Raw genomic sequence first — 14,100 nt, forward strand, 5'->3', positions numbered from 1 at the left:
CTTGCTTTCATTTCTTAGAGTCGCAATGACTCGCTTTCTTAGAGTCGCCATGAATCGCTTTCTTAGAGTCGCAATGACTCGCTTTCTTTACAAATGGATGAGGTAGGAACTTCACCGTAGTCTGAACGAACCTATCCTGGTACGGCCTCTAGCCGACCTATGCTCAATCTCATCCACCGAACCACTCTCTTGGTTCTATTTTCAACTCTGTGGAATCAGGTATCGAACTTTCAGCGTGCACACCCCCTGACTAGGATTCCAAGCCCGGCGGACAGTTTCCAACCTCGTAACGTGGGAATACACTGCGTTACAACACATCGGATCGCAATATCCGGTCAACATCATCCGAAATGACATAGTCCCAACGGGTCCTCCAAAACCTCACTTATATGGATAGATAATATATATATTTCTCATGCACCAAACTTATGCATGTCACATCTCAACAACTTCTCAATGCAACAAGGTGATGACATGCCACATGCTTATGAATTTTGGAAAATAATACTAGGCTCACGTTGGCCTTTTATGCACTTTTAAAACATGAAATGCTTGGAATGTAATTTACTGAACACATGCTCCTATTCTATATATCACTGTGAACTCTCAAAGAACACACAATCACGCTTGAATTGGAAAAAATAACATACTTTGTACATTTCTACTATCGAAACAGACTACAATTTCCATTGAACATAATACACACTTTAATCATGCTTTTCTAACAATTCTCATTCACAAAATATTCATGCTTCTCTATTTAATACTCAAATATCATCAGGAAGATATTAACAAGCAAATCCCATAGGCAGTGCAAGTCTAATGAACTCAAAAATAACATTACTGTAAATCATTTCATCACAATTTCTATCATAACATGCTCATTTCTAATCCAAAATCAACGAAATCAAAGGCCAAACGTGCGTCATGACGATCCCAAGGTACCGAGCCACAAGGGCCCGTGACACCTGGTCCGAAACGACACGTAGCTGAGCCACAAGGGCCCGACCACTGCACAGGTAGCCAGCAACGGTCCTAGCGGCGGGGCTAGGGAAGCTCCGCCGCCTGGAGTCGTCCAGCGGTGGCCTAGGGCCATGTCCCTTGACTAGGGCCATCTAGCCACGGCTCTAGCCAACGGTAGGGGTGTTCATTCGGTTAACCGAACCGTTTTAACCGAACCGAATTAACCGAATTTTTTTTTTGCTTTAACCGTTAACCGAATTGAACTTTTTTTCGGTTAATCGGTCGATTAACCGATTAACCAAAATTTTTTTCCCTAAAATTTAAAATCCATAAAATAATTCCTAAAATAATAATTCCAATTAAAATAAAATACATAGATACTAGAACTTGGGACCCCCATATACTCCGGGACTTATTCACACCTGATGATGTGGCACGAATTAACCGTATACCTATATGCCCAGATTACTCAGACACATGGTATTGGCAAGGGGACCCAAATGGAAACTATACGATTAAGGGTGGTTACAGGCTTGTTGTTGGAAATTATGCACACAATGTTGGGGGTTTTAGTGATTGGCTCCACGTATGGAAGATGAAGATGCCACCCAAGTGGAAATTATTTTTATGCAAAGCATTGAGTGGTGTTCTCCCTACCACTACTAATCTCATAACGAAAAGAGTGGAAATTGATCCAGCATGTTCTATGTGCACTACTCATCATGAATATACAATGCATGCCCTAGTATCTTGTGTTTTCTCGCAAACTGTATGGCGGGAATCTTCATTGCCTATTATGCATGTTGTGGCCGATTCTTTTGAGACTTGGTTTGTTGTGATTATTAAAACACTCACCTCTAACCAACTTGTTATGGCAGCCGCGGTCCTCTATTATATATGGCGGGCGAGAAACCAGGCGGTATGGGAGCATACATTACCCTTGCCCCGGAGGGTAGTCAATGCCGCAAGAGCCGCAACCCAGGCGTGGCGCTCGGTGCATGGAGTGACGACGACAGCGCAGCCTTCCATCTCTGTTGGCAGTGGCGGGAATGGACTGCCCAGGGCATATGTAGATGCCGGGTTTCATGCGTCGACGGGAAGGGCTACGACAGGTGCGGTTGTGCTGTCCAACGAAGGCCAATACATGTCAAGTTTCAGTATGCAACTACCCGATTGCCCATCTCCGTTGATGGCGGAGGCTTTGGCATGTAAAGAGGCTCTATCATGGTTGAAGGAAAAAGGAATACTCTCGGTACAACTACATACGGACTGCCGCAATTTACAACACCATTTAACGACACAAGCCACACGGATGCGCTCCTATATTGGCTATATCATTGATGGATGCAGGACTATTTTGTCAACTTTTAATTTATGCCCAGTTATTTTTGTTCCTAGACTAGATAATCTTATGGCTCATACTTTAGCATCTCATGCTTTTACTCAGACTCATGTGATGTATTGGGATTCTATCCCTCCGGATTTTGTTGCAGCTTATCTCTAATATAATCATCTTATGTGGTGGCTTTCAAAAAATACATATCATAATAAATTTAGATTATTATTTATTCTATTTGACATTTTGACTATTTATGATTTTAGTAATTATATATTTAATATTTAATATATTATATATTATATATATATTTCAAAATTCAGTTAACCGTTCGGTTAATTCGGTTAACCGACACTTTCGAACCGAATTAACCGTTAACCAAATTTTAGGAAAACCTTTAACCATTAACCGAACCGAAATATTCGCTTCGAAAACGGTTAATCGAATTTCGTCGGTTCGGCCGGTTAACCGAAATTTCTCAGAAATTTGCACACCCCTAGCCAACGGCTCCCCTCGTGGGCCGTTGGCTAGGCCCGTGACTTCCACTGGTGCACATTGAGAGGTGCACCCGTGGCTCCTTCTTCACCTGTAAAGCCAAACCAGACAAATAACTACCTCCAAATCAACAACAACACATCATACAACATCAACAAGACATCCAATAGCTCAAACATACAACATTCTAGCATTTCTACTCATTTCTAGCTATTTCACAGAGGCTCCACAGAGCCAAAACTAAGCTGGAAGTCCATGGGGTTATACCTTTGTTGTTTCCTCTTCTTAGCTTGTTGGGATTCCTCCTTCTTCCCAAGTCAGCCACTACCTCCTTCACCTCCTAGACACCTCAAACAAACCACACAACAACCCTTAAAAACAAGAACCTTAGAGATAGGAAGCTAAGGAAGGGAAGCTAGATGGAAATAAATGAATGGATGAGGATGAGCCTAAGAAACTTACTGTTTTCTTCTTGGTTTTCTTGCAGAGTTCTTAGTGGGAAGACAAGGACGGAATTAGGAAGAAATGTCTGCTAACTATACATTTTATAGTGGCTCAAAACCCTAGGTGAATCAACAATGATTGGTGGATGGCAAAATGGTAATTTGGCTTGGCTTTTAAAAGTATCAGGCAAGGAGAGGTGGAGTCTAGTGGTTCACCAAGCTTCATGGACCAAGATCTAGAATCATAGTTTTAAATAGTTTTGGGGTCAAAAATACATTTTTCCAAAAATACTTTCTAGACAACCACTTAATTTAGATTTCTCAGATTTCTCCCGGTTTCACTTAGATTGACTTTCGGATCAGAAACTTGGTACGCAATGTACCCGAGAATTTAGAATTTTTTGAATTAAAATAAGTTGCGGTGTTGAATTCATTTAAAAAGTAACTCAAAATAATTTATTCAAACAACAAATTTATCTCAAAAAATTTTAATGGAGTGAAAAATGACTATTTTAGAATTTCTTAAAATCAGATTTATAAAATTAGATTTTTGGTTGTAACACTCCACACCTAGCACATTGATGCTATCATGCTCATCAACATCTGGAGCAATGTAGTCAGAAATGGATCTCCCCACAAGTAGTGGTTGATTGCCTCCATTGTCATCCCTACCTTCATTAGGATTCACATTGATTGGATTTCCCGGTACCTGTGCCATTCTTATTTGTTTTCTAAGAAACTTGGCTGCGCTCTTTTCTCAATCTCAAAGTTCAAAGGCAATAATCCTTCTTTCCCCAAAGATCGAGTACTCATACAAAACGAAGTTCTTAGATCAAAAGCAAAATCACACTCAAACAAAGCACTTGTTATAGGTTAGTAGAAATAAAAAATAAAAAATAAAAATGCATTAGACTCCTAGAATAAAACTTTCACTAATGTTAATACTTAAACGCCTCCTCCCCGGCAACGACGCCAATTTGGTTGAAGTATATTTCTCAAACAAATAATTACTCGGAGTAACGAGTTATCGATCCACAAGGAAGTTAGGCGTATTAAGCACTAGCTGCAAATCTATTCTCGTGAAGCTAATCCTAATGATTATCTTGGATGGTTGCATTAAATAATAAAACAAAACAAAATATCATGATTTTTGAAAAAAATAGAGAGAGAACGAGATTCGTGGGATTCAAGTGTTTAATCCCCTAGTGCCTAACTTAAGTGCAATATTAAATTTGGGTTTAAACAAGTGTGAGAATGCAAAGATGGTATAGAGTTACTCTCGTAATCTCTAACTCTAGTGAATATTCACTCCTCTGATATAAACACCCAATAATAACAGAACAAGCATTCATAATAAATTCATAACTACTACCATATCCCCAATGCGCAATAATCAAGAATTAAACTCCCTAACATATATGCCATCTCCCAAGGTGCAACAGTTAAGTGCAATTGTGTGTACTCTCAATTATGCCTAACTCCCGTTATGACATAAACAAAGCTATGAAACAAGTAATGCAGGCCCTAAACTACTAGCAAGAACAATATAATCACAATTGCAACACAAGTTTAAAACCCAAATAATATATAATATATTATAGAATCTGAGAGCTCAGACACATAGGTTCATAATCACTTTTTACTCAAGAATCTCTAATGGAATTTAGCCAAGCATGACTAAATTATACATAGCAAAATATAATAAAGAAATTACAAATTATAAAAGAGTGTACAAGAGTGAACCAAGTGATTTTCCTAAATCTCCCTAGCTTTCTTCTTGCTCCCAAGACAACTTGTGCCTCTTGATGATTTTTCATCTTTCTTGTCTCCAAAACTGAGCATAATAGTCTAGGGTTGAGGGAAGATGGACCTTTTATAGTGGGAGCCAAGTAGGGATGCATTAGGAAGTTTCCGCGCCACTTTCCAAACTCTAATCAAGATTTTCGACGTGTCTAGTCTTGATTTTCGCCAAACTGAAACGCTGCTGGAAACTTTCGACGTGTGGAGTCTTTTGCTGAAACATAAATTGTAGCCTTTCGAGTCTTCTTTCCAATGGCGCAATAATCACCTGAATCGGACATTCCTAGAGTGAGATATGATCAAAATACTAAGGTGTCCCAAATTTAGCGATAATTACAACTCTTTGATCTTTTGCTCAACTTTTCCCTTGTTTTGTTCTAGCTTGTGATCAAATCTATTGAAAGTTGTACTCTTTGGCTGTCTTTGAAGCATTTTAGTCTCCTCCTTAGCTTCACCTTGAATTTGTTTTGGCACCAAACTCGTTCTAGAGCTTTCTCTGCTTTTGCAATTAATCTACAATGGTTCCAAAACACTAATAAAAACCGTAAAACATTCAAACCAAGTGTAAAATCATATATTAATGAGAAAACAAGGGGATGTGCATTTAAAGTAACATTTTCATGAACTTAAACCCACAAATAGATTCAAACTAACACTAGAAACATATACAATTAGACTCACATCAAAATTTGTATGCACTTTTACGGAATTGAGTAATTGACCATTGGCGATGGATCTTCACTTCCCCGTTGTTGTTACATAACTCTTTTTTTTTTTTTTTAATATAATCTCATTTATTTTTTTAATTGCTTAATTTATGAGCTAATGTTTGTCCAGTCAAAAAAAAAAAAAAACATGTTTTTAATTGTTTCACACGACAGTCAAATATTCGATCCAGAAGAAACCCACATATAGCTATTAAAAGTCGGATCTGAAAGTAAAGTGGAAATGGAAGGAGATGAGAGGTGAATAAGCTCTGATCTGAAGCAATAAATTCGGTATCTCTTTATGCAAAAAACATATATATAATCTACACTCTGCATATATTTTGTGAGAGTGAAAGTGAGAGATCGAGAGGAGAGAAACTAGCTAGCAGACATGGGTTTTGTTGAAGAAAAACAAAAAAGTGGTGAGAAAGCAGAAGCTGGTAGTAATGAAGAACAGAAAGTCCCATTCTACAAGTTGTTTACATTCGCGGACCGGCTCGACCTCTGTCTAATAATCTTCGGCACATTGGGCGCCATCGCTAACGGGATGGCGCAGCCGCTGATGACTATCTTCTTCGGCCAGCTCATAAATTCCTTCGGAACTACAGATCCCTCGCATGCTGTTCATCAAGTCTCTAAGGTACTACCTACCTTAAATTAGCTACTACGTATACTATATATACATGCATAATATAATATATAATATAATATAATATAATAAAAATGTTACTGTGATTTCCAGATATGTATCAAGTTTGTGTACCTTGCCATCGGCTCGGGCGTAGCTTCATATTTACGTAAGTGCATCTATATATCTATCGTCTATAGGAAAGTTTTTCAAGATCCAACTAGTAGCTAGCTAGCTTATAGTATCCATGTTGTTAACATTTAAGCTTTTTTTATTATTTTAATTATATTTTATGTATGGTAGAGATGTCGTGTTGGATGATTACTGGAGAGCGTCAGGCAGCTCGTATACGGGCATTATACTTACAGACAATTCTAAGACAGGATATTGCCTTCTTTGACACGGAAACTTCAACTGGAGAGGTTATAGGTAGAATGTCTGGCGATACTATTCTAATTCAAGAAGCCATGGGCGAAAAGGTGGGTGAAAATATAATTAAAGTTGTTCATTCTATAGATCTGATCTCCATTATTAATTCATTATTTCCTGGTGTAGGTTGGGAAGTTCTTACAGTTCAATTCAACATTCATAGGAGGATTTGTAATTGCCTTAGCAAAAGGATGGCTTCTCGCATTGGTGTTGTCTTCTTCCATACCTGCCCTGGTTATAACGGGAGGATCTATGGCGCTTCTCGTGTCAAAGATGTCGAGCCGTGGCCAAGTTGCTTATTCACAGGCGGGAAATGTAGTGGAGCAGACAATAGGAGGGATTAGAACTGTACGTAATTAAAGTAGTTTGTCTGTTTTAAGACAACAGTTTTTAACAAAAGTGTTGTCTTTTGTATAAAAGACAACAATTTGGTCTAAAACCGTTGTCTGATCTGATCTGTTAGTTACCTATGTACATACTTGGCCTGCCTACAGGTTGCTTCTTTCACCGGAGAGCAACGCGCAATCAACAAATATGACGAGAAGCTGCAAATCGCTTATAAATCTACAGTTCAACAAGGGCTTGCTTCTGGCATAGGACTGGGAGTTATATTACTAGTTGTGTTCAGCACTTACGGGCTAGCGGTCTGGTACGGTGCCAGGCTCATAATACACAATGGATACACAGGAGGAGATGTGATTAATATTCTTATGGCCATCATGAATGGAGGAATGTAAGCAATTAAGCATTTAATTGATATATTTATTGGCTGATCTGATCTTATCTGATCGAAATATTTATATATATAGTGCACTGGGGCAGACAAGTCCATCTCTCAACGCATTTTCGGCAGGGCAGGCTGCAGCTTACAAAATGTTTGAGACAATAAATCGCAAACCAGTGATTGATGTTTACGACACAAGTGGCACTGAGCTGCAAGATATCAAGGGTGAAATTGAGCTGAAAGATGTGTATTTCAAGTATCCGGCGAGGAAAGATGTGCAAATTTTTGCAGGGTTTTCAATTTATATCCCTAGTGGCAAGACTGCAGCTCTTGTAGGGCAGAGCGGGAGCGGAAAGTCTACCATCATTAGTTTATTGGAAAGGTTTTATGATCCTGATTCTGGAGAAGTAGTTATAGACGGTGTTAACTTGAAGAAATTTAAGGTGAGATGGTTGAGGCAGCAAATGGGATTAGTGAGCCAGGAGCCAATCTTGTTTGCAACTAGCATAAAAGAGAACATAAGCTATGGTAAGGAAAATGCTACAGATGAAGAGATCAGAACCGCAATAGAGCTTGCAAATGCAGCCAAATTCCTTGACAAGCTCCCCGAGGGGCTTGATACAATGGTTGGTGAGCATGGAACACAGTTATCAGGCGGACAAAAACAAAGGATTGCTATAGCCCGGGCCATTCTAAAGAACCCGAAAATCCTCCTCCTTGATGAAGCTACTAGTGCTTTGGATGCAGAATCGGAAAGAATTGTGCAAGATGCACTAGACAAGGTCATGGCCAACCGGACCACTGTGGTCGTTGCTCATCGTTTGACCACAATCCGAAATGCTGATCTGATAGCAGTAGTGCAAACCGGCAAACTCGTGGAACAAGGTATTTATGTATATATATTGTCAATGTTGAAAAAATCGCTAGGCGCCTGGGGACCGCTTAGGCGGGCGCCTAGGGCGCTTAGGAGGCCGACTGCCTAGCGCCCTCTAAGTGCCTGTGGACCGCCTAAGGTGCCTAGAGCGCCTAGGCGGACGCCTAGGAGGCCAACCGCCTAGCGCCTATAATCGGATCGCCTTGGCGCGATTTTTGCAATACTGATATATGTAGGTATATATTCATGAACTGTACTGTACTGGTCATTTTAATTTATTTCTTAATATATATGTTAGGAACTCATGATGAGTTGATCAAAGATCCTAATGGAGCATATACACAGCTAGTAAAAATGCAGCAAGGAAACAAGCAGCAAGAAGAGAAGACGATGACGAGTGTAGAAGATCCAGCTGTTGCTGCTGCTGATGATGATGATGATGATGAATTAAGTAGAAGCCAGCAGCAACAGATCATGTTATCTTCTGTACTGAGAAGATCTATCAGCCGTGTACAATCTTTCACACATCCAATTGCAGGGCTAGTTGACATCCAACAATCTGAAGATCAACAAGTAGAAGGTAAATTAGAGGAGGTCGTAGTAGATGAGAAAACATTAAAGAAAAGAAAGAAAGTGTCTATAAGAAGGCTTGCCTCCCTGAACAAACCAGAGTTTCCATTTTTGCTTCTTGGAGTTTTAGCTGCATGCTTTCATGGAACAATCTTCCCAATATTCGGCCTCCTTCTTTCCACTGTCATCAAAATTTTCTTCAAGCCCCTACCAGAGATGAAAAAAGATTCCAAGTTCTGGGCACTCATGTATGTTCTCCTCGGGGTAGCTACTTTAATCGTTGTGCCCATCCAGAATTTCTTCTTTGGAATTGCGGGGGGTAAACTCATCCAGAGAATCCGTTCTTTAACATTCCAGAAAGTAGTCTACCAAGAAATCAGCTGGTTTGATGATCCTGCAAACTCAAGGTATATATAGTATATAACTATATATGTATGTACCACTTCAATTCAATTCCATCTAATATATATATAACGTACCTACTTCAGTGGTGCAATTGGCGCAAGATTATCCACCGATGCATCCACTGTCCGGAGCCTTGTAGGTGATGCTTTGGCTCTAATTGTCCAGAACATAGCAACAGTCGTGGCAGGGGTCATAATTGCCTTTACAGCTAATTGGATCCTAGCATTTATCATCCTCGCTGTGGTTCCACTACTAGGCTTGCAGGGTTTTATGCAGATGAGGTTGTATGCAGGATTTAGTGCTGACGCCAAGGTGATGTATGAAGAAGCAAGTCAAGTTGCAAATGATGCAGTTGGGAGCATAAGAACCGTGGCGTCATTTTGTGCAGAAGAGAAGGTGATGGCCATGTATCAGAAGAAATGTGAAGAGCCTGTGAAGCAAGGGGTTAAAGTAGGACTCATAAGTGGATGGGGTTTGGGCTTTGGTTCTCTTGTGCTCTATCTCACAAACGCATTTTGTTTCTACATTGGAGCTGTTCTTATCGAACACGACTTAGCAACCTTTCCACAGGTCTTCAAGGTCAGAATGAATGAATAATTGAAACAACTAACATATATACACGACCAATTCGATCTAAACTTAATTTTGAATTTGGCAGGTTTTCTTTGCACTGGCAATGACTGCTACTGGAGTTTCTCAAGCCTCTGCTATGGCACCAGACCTTAACAAGGCTAAGGATTCAGCGGCCTCTATATTCGACATTCTTGACAGAAAACCCAAGATTGATAGTAGCAGTGAACAAGGTACAACGTTAACTAAGGTCCTAGGAGATATCGAGCTGCAACATGTAGCATTCAAGTATCCAACTCGCCCGGATATCCAAATTTTCAAGGACATGTGCCTGACTATGCCTGCCGGAAAGACATGCGCTCTTGTTGGAGAGAGTGGAAGTGGGAAATCAACGGTGATCGGGCTAGTAGAGAGGTTCTATGCTCCTGATTCTGGAGAGGTTTTGCTGGATGGGGTTCCAATCGAGAAATTGAACCTAAATTGGCTAAGGCAACAAATGGGGCTGGTGAGCCAAGAACCAGTACTCTTCAACGACAGGATTCGCAACAACATAGCCTATGGCAAACAAGGAAATGTTACCGAGGAAGAGATCATTGAGGCTGCAAAAGCTTCCAATGCACACACTTTCATCTCCTCACTGCCTCAAGGCTACGATACTCCGGTGGGAGAGAGAGGGACACAACTATCCGGTGGTCAGAAGCAACGGATAGCCATTGCTCGGGCGATACTTAAAGATCCAAGAATTCTTTTGCTGGACGAGGCTACGAGCGCGCTGGACACACAGTCAGAACACATAGTGCAAGAGGCGTTGGAGCGCGTGATGGTGAACCGGACCACTGTCGTTGTGGCTCACCGTTTAGCAACAATTAAAGGGGCTGACCTGATTGCTGTGGTGAAAAATGGAATCATTGCAGAGAAGGGGAAACATGAGACGCTTTTGAAAATCAATGGAGGAGTTTATGCTTCCTTGGTAGCACTTCACACCACCACTACTAGTACTACTACCTAAATAATCATCCCATTCTTTCGCATAGTATAGATTGATTGAAGATACAAATTTAATATTTCCACGCACCACCTCCGATCCCAACATGTTTAATTTCTACAATAAATTTAATGCATGTATGTGGCCGGATTATTGCGGTCTCATTTTCGATCTTAATATCAAATTTAATTTTAAATTGATTTATATTCAATTCCGTTTACAAAATTGCAATTGACAAATTTAATTTTCTACCCTTGTCCTTAATTAATGTAGGGGTGTAAACGAGTCGAATTCGAGCCTAGGTGTGCTCGAACTCGAGCAACTCGATTGTTCGACGTCGATCTTGAGCTCGAGTTCGAGTTTGATTTTTCGCTTGAACTCGAGTTCGATTTTAACCTTGAATTTGACAGTTTGACTTGTTTGATTTAAAATTTAAACTACTCTGTTTTATCTATATACATAAATAATACAAACTTCAAATCAAAACACTCAAAATAAATTCGTAACGAAGTACAAGACACAACAAGTCAATAACATTGTTCAAACTTCAAAACATTCAAAATAAGTTTGTAAATCACAACAAACTACAAGACACAAGTCAACAACAGTAGTCCTTGATTCCTTGTACATATATATTTCGTCCGGGATAAGTTCAAAACAAGAAGGGATAAAGTACAAATAAGCCACGGAACTATTTGGGAAAAAGCAATTAAGCCATCGAACTTAAATAACCCCCAAATAAGTCATTGAACCCGGAAAAAAAGAGCAATTAACATTTTTAACAGGTTAACTCCAGGTTTTTACTGACTGGATTGCCAAATATTTATTTTATTTACGTTTTTTTATTATTATAATCCATCTACATAGTAATATATTTTAGTAATATATTTTAAAGTAATTATAATCAAAGTAGTTTTGTCTTGTCTAGATCTAATTTATTTATTTATTATTATTTTTTTAAACAAAAGATCTAGTGAAAAATAATAATAAATAAACAAATCAAATCTCGACAAGATAAAACTATTTTGATTATAATTATTTTAAAATATAATACTATCCAAGTGGATAATATTTATAAAAAATAATAAACGTAAATAAAATAAACATTTGGCAATCCAATAAGCAAAAACTTGGAGTTAACCTATAAAAAATGTTAATTGCTCCTTTTTTCAGGGTTCAATGACTTATTTGCTCTTTTTTCCGGGTTCAATGGCTTATTTGATGGTTATTTGAGTTCAATGGCTTAATTGCTGTTTCCCAAATACTTCAGTGGCTTATTTTTACTTTATCCCAAACAAGAAATATATGTTCAACTTGCAAAAAAAAAATGAATAATATTAGATAATAAATAAAAGTAATTAAAAATAGTTTGACAAGGATGTTACTTAGTAACTTACTTTCATGAGTTGGATGTCGGAAAAAATATTTCTTTGGAATGATTTCTCTTTCTAATAAATAAATACGTATATAATTAAACAAATATTTTTAAAAGATAATGTATCTTTTAGCATAAAAGTTAACTTATTTTATTTTTAGTAACTTTTGGGCTTATATATGGCCATTGACCCACAAGTTTAGGTCTTGTTTTCCTCTTTCTCTCCTCCACTGTACAACTCTCTCCCCTCTCTCTACAAAATAGAAGAAGATCAATGAATAAAGGAATTTTGGGGCTATGAGAAGAAGATCAATGAATAAAGGAGTTTTGGAGCTATGATTCTACCATTTTCCACTCTTGAGTCACTACTCTATGGAGCATATATTTCATATATGCTCTAGATACATACATATGGTATACACTCCACATACATTGGGTAATTAACTGTATCAAAGATAAATAGTGAAGATGAATACAATGATAATGTTACTCAAAAGAGAATTAAAAATACTTAGAAAAATTCAAACCAAAAGTAGTATTTATTTAGACTATCGTTTTTAATAACGGTCAGCTATATAATTTATATTGTTATATGTATTTTTAGTGTAAATGTGTAATGGTGGACAACTAATTTTTTTTTTTTTTTTTTTTTAAATTTAGTTCACTTTTTGTGACACCGCCAGGTGGCGGGTGTCGCAGAAAGTATGTATATTATTTTTATTTATTTATTTTTTAATTTTTGGGGACTTTTCGAGACACCCCCATGTGGCGAGTGTCGCGGAAAGTAATCTCGTTTATATATATATATATATATACATGGGGGTGTCGCGGAAAGTAATCTCGTTTATATATATATATATATATATATATATATATATATATATATATATATATATATATATATATATATAAACACACAGGTGTAGCGTTTTCTTATGTATTTACACTTTTACCACCGGACTATTTTTTAAATTTTACACTACACCTTTTAGACATAGGTGTAGTGAAAACACACAATTTTTTGGGTTAGACCACGAGATGTTCTGAGTAGGCCCTAATTGTAGAAGACATCTAAGCACGTACCATACTCAGCCTAATCCCCATTCGCACTGGGCTGGCCCAATTAAGGAATAAAGCAGTCGTTATATCGTGTATCGCCGTGCATAATCGATTATGCACCGCGCGTCAAAACGACACCGTTTCTGCAGTTATAACAGAGTGACACTACAATGTGTCTGAACCGACACTGTTTCACGGATTATTTTTATATTATCAAATGAAACTGCAGTTATATCAAAATGATACTGTAGTTGTGGTGAAATGAAACTACAGTATATATAAAATGAAACTGAATAACATTTCACATATTTGAGTGTATATTGTACAATGAAGCTGTAATTATATTGAAATGATCATGTAGTTGTGTTTTAATGAAACTATAGTGTATATAAAATAAAATTAAATAACATTTTCACATATTTGAGTGTATAAATATTGAATGAAACTGTAGTTATATCGAAATGAAACTGTAGTTGTGTTGAACTGAAATTGCAGTGTATACAAAATGAAACTGAAGAACAAAGTTATTTTTTGCAAAAATTCCATTTCTTTTCATTATGTAAAACGACGTCGTTTTGATGCGCGGTGCAGAATATAATTTGTCAAGAATAAAGTGTTGTTCAGATTGATTTTTCATACGTGAGGGGTTCGAACTCCAGACATTTATATGATCATATCATTTTTGTAGTAATGTCAAACCTAGAATCAGGTCTTAAGTTATTATAAGCCTAGCCTAT

General features: G+C 37.8%; 1 protein-coding gene across 1 annotated transcript; it reads left to right on the top strand.

Moving 5' to 3' along the window:
* The first annotated feature begins 6,135 nt into the window (after window positions 1-6,135).
* On the top strand, window positions 6,136-11,100 carry LOC109163783 (ABC transporter B family member 9-like). Its single transcript, XM_019312488.1, has 9 exons — window positions 6,136-6,384; window positions 6,487-6,541; window positions 6,676-6,851; window positions 6,928-7,149; window positions 7,296-7,534; window positions 7,611-8,410; window positions 8,698-9,376; window positions 9,458-9,953; window positions 10,033-11,100. The coding sequence occupies exons 1-9, from the start codon at window positions 6,136-6,138 to the stop codon at window positions 10,951-10,953; spliced, it is 3,837 nt and encodes a 1,278-aa protein (XP_019168033.1). The 3' UTR covers window positions 10,954-11,100.
* Window positions 11,101-14,100: the final 3,000 nt, after the last annotated feature.

The sequence above is a fragment of the Ipomoea nil genome, unplaced genomic scaffold, assembly GCF_001879475.1.
Source record: "Ipomoea nil cultivar Tokyo-kokei standard unplaced genomic scaffold, Asagao_1.1 scaffold3043, whole genome shotgun sequence".
NCBI classification, from domain to species: Eukaryota; Viridiplantae; Streptophyta; class Magnoliopsida; order Solanales; family Convolvulaceae; genus Ipomoea; species Ipomoea nil.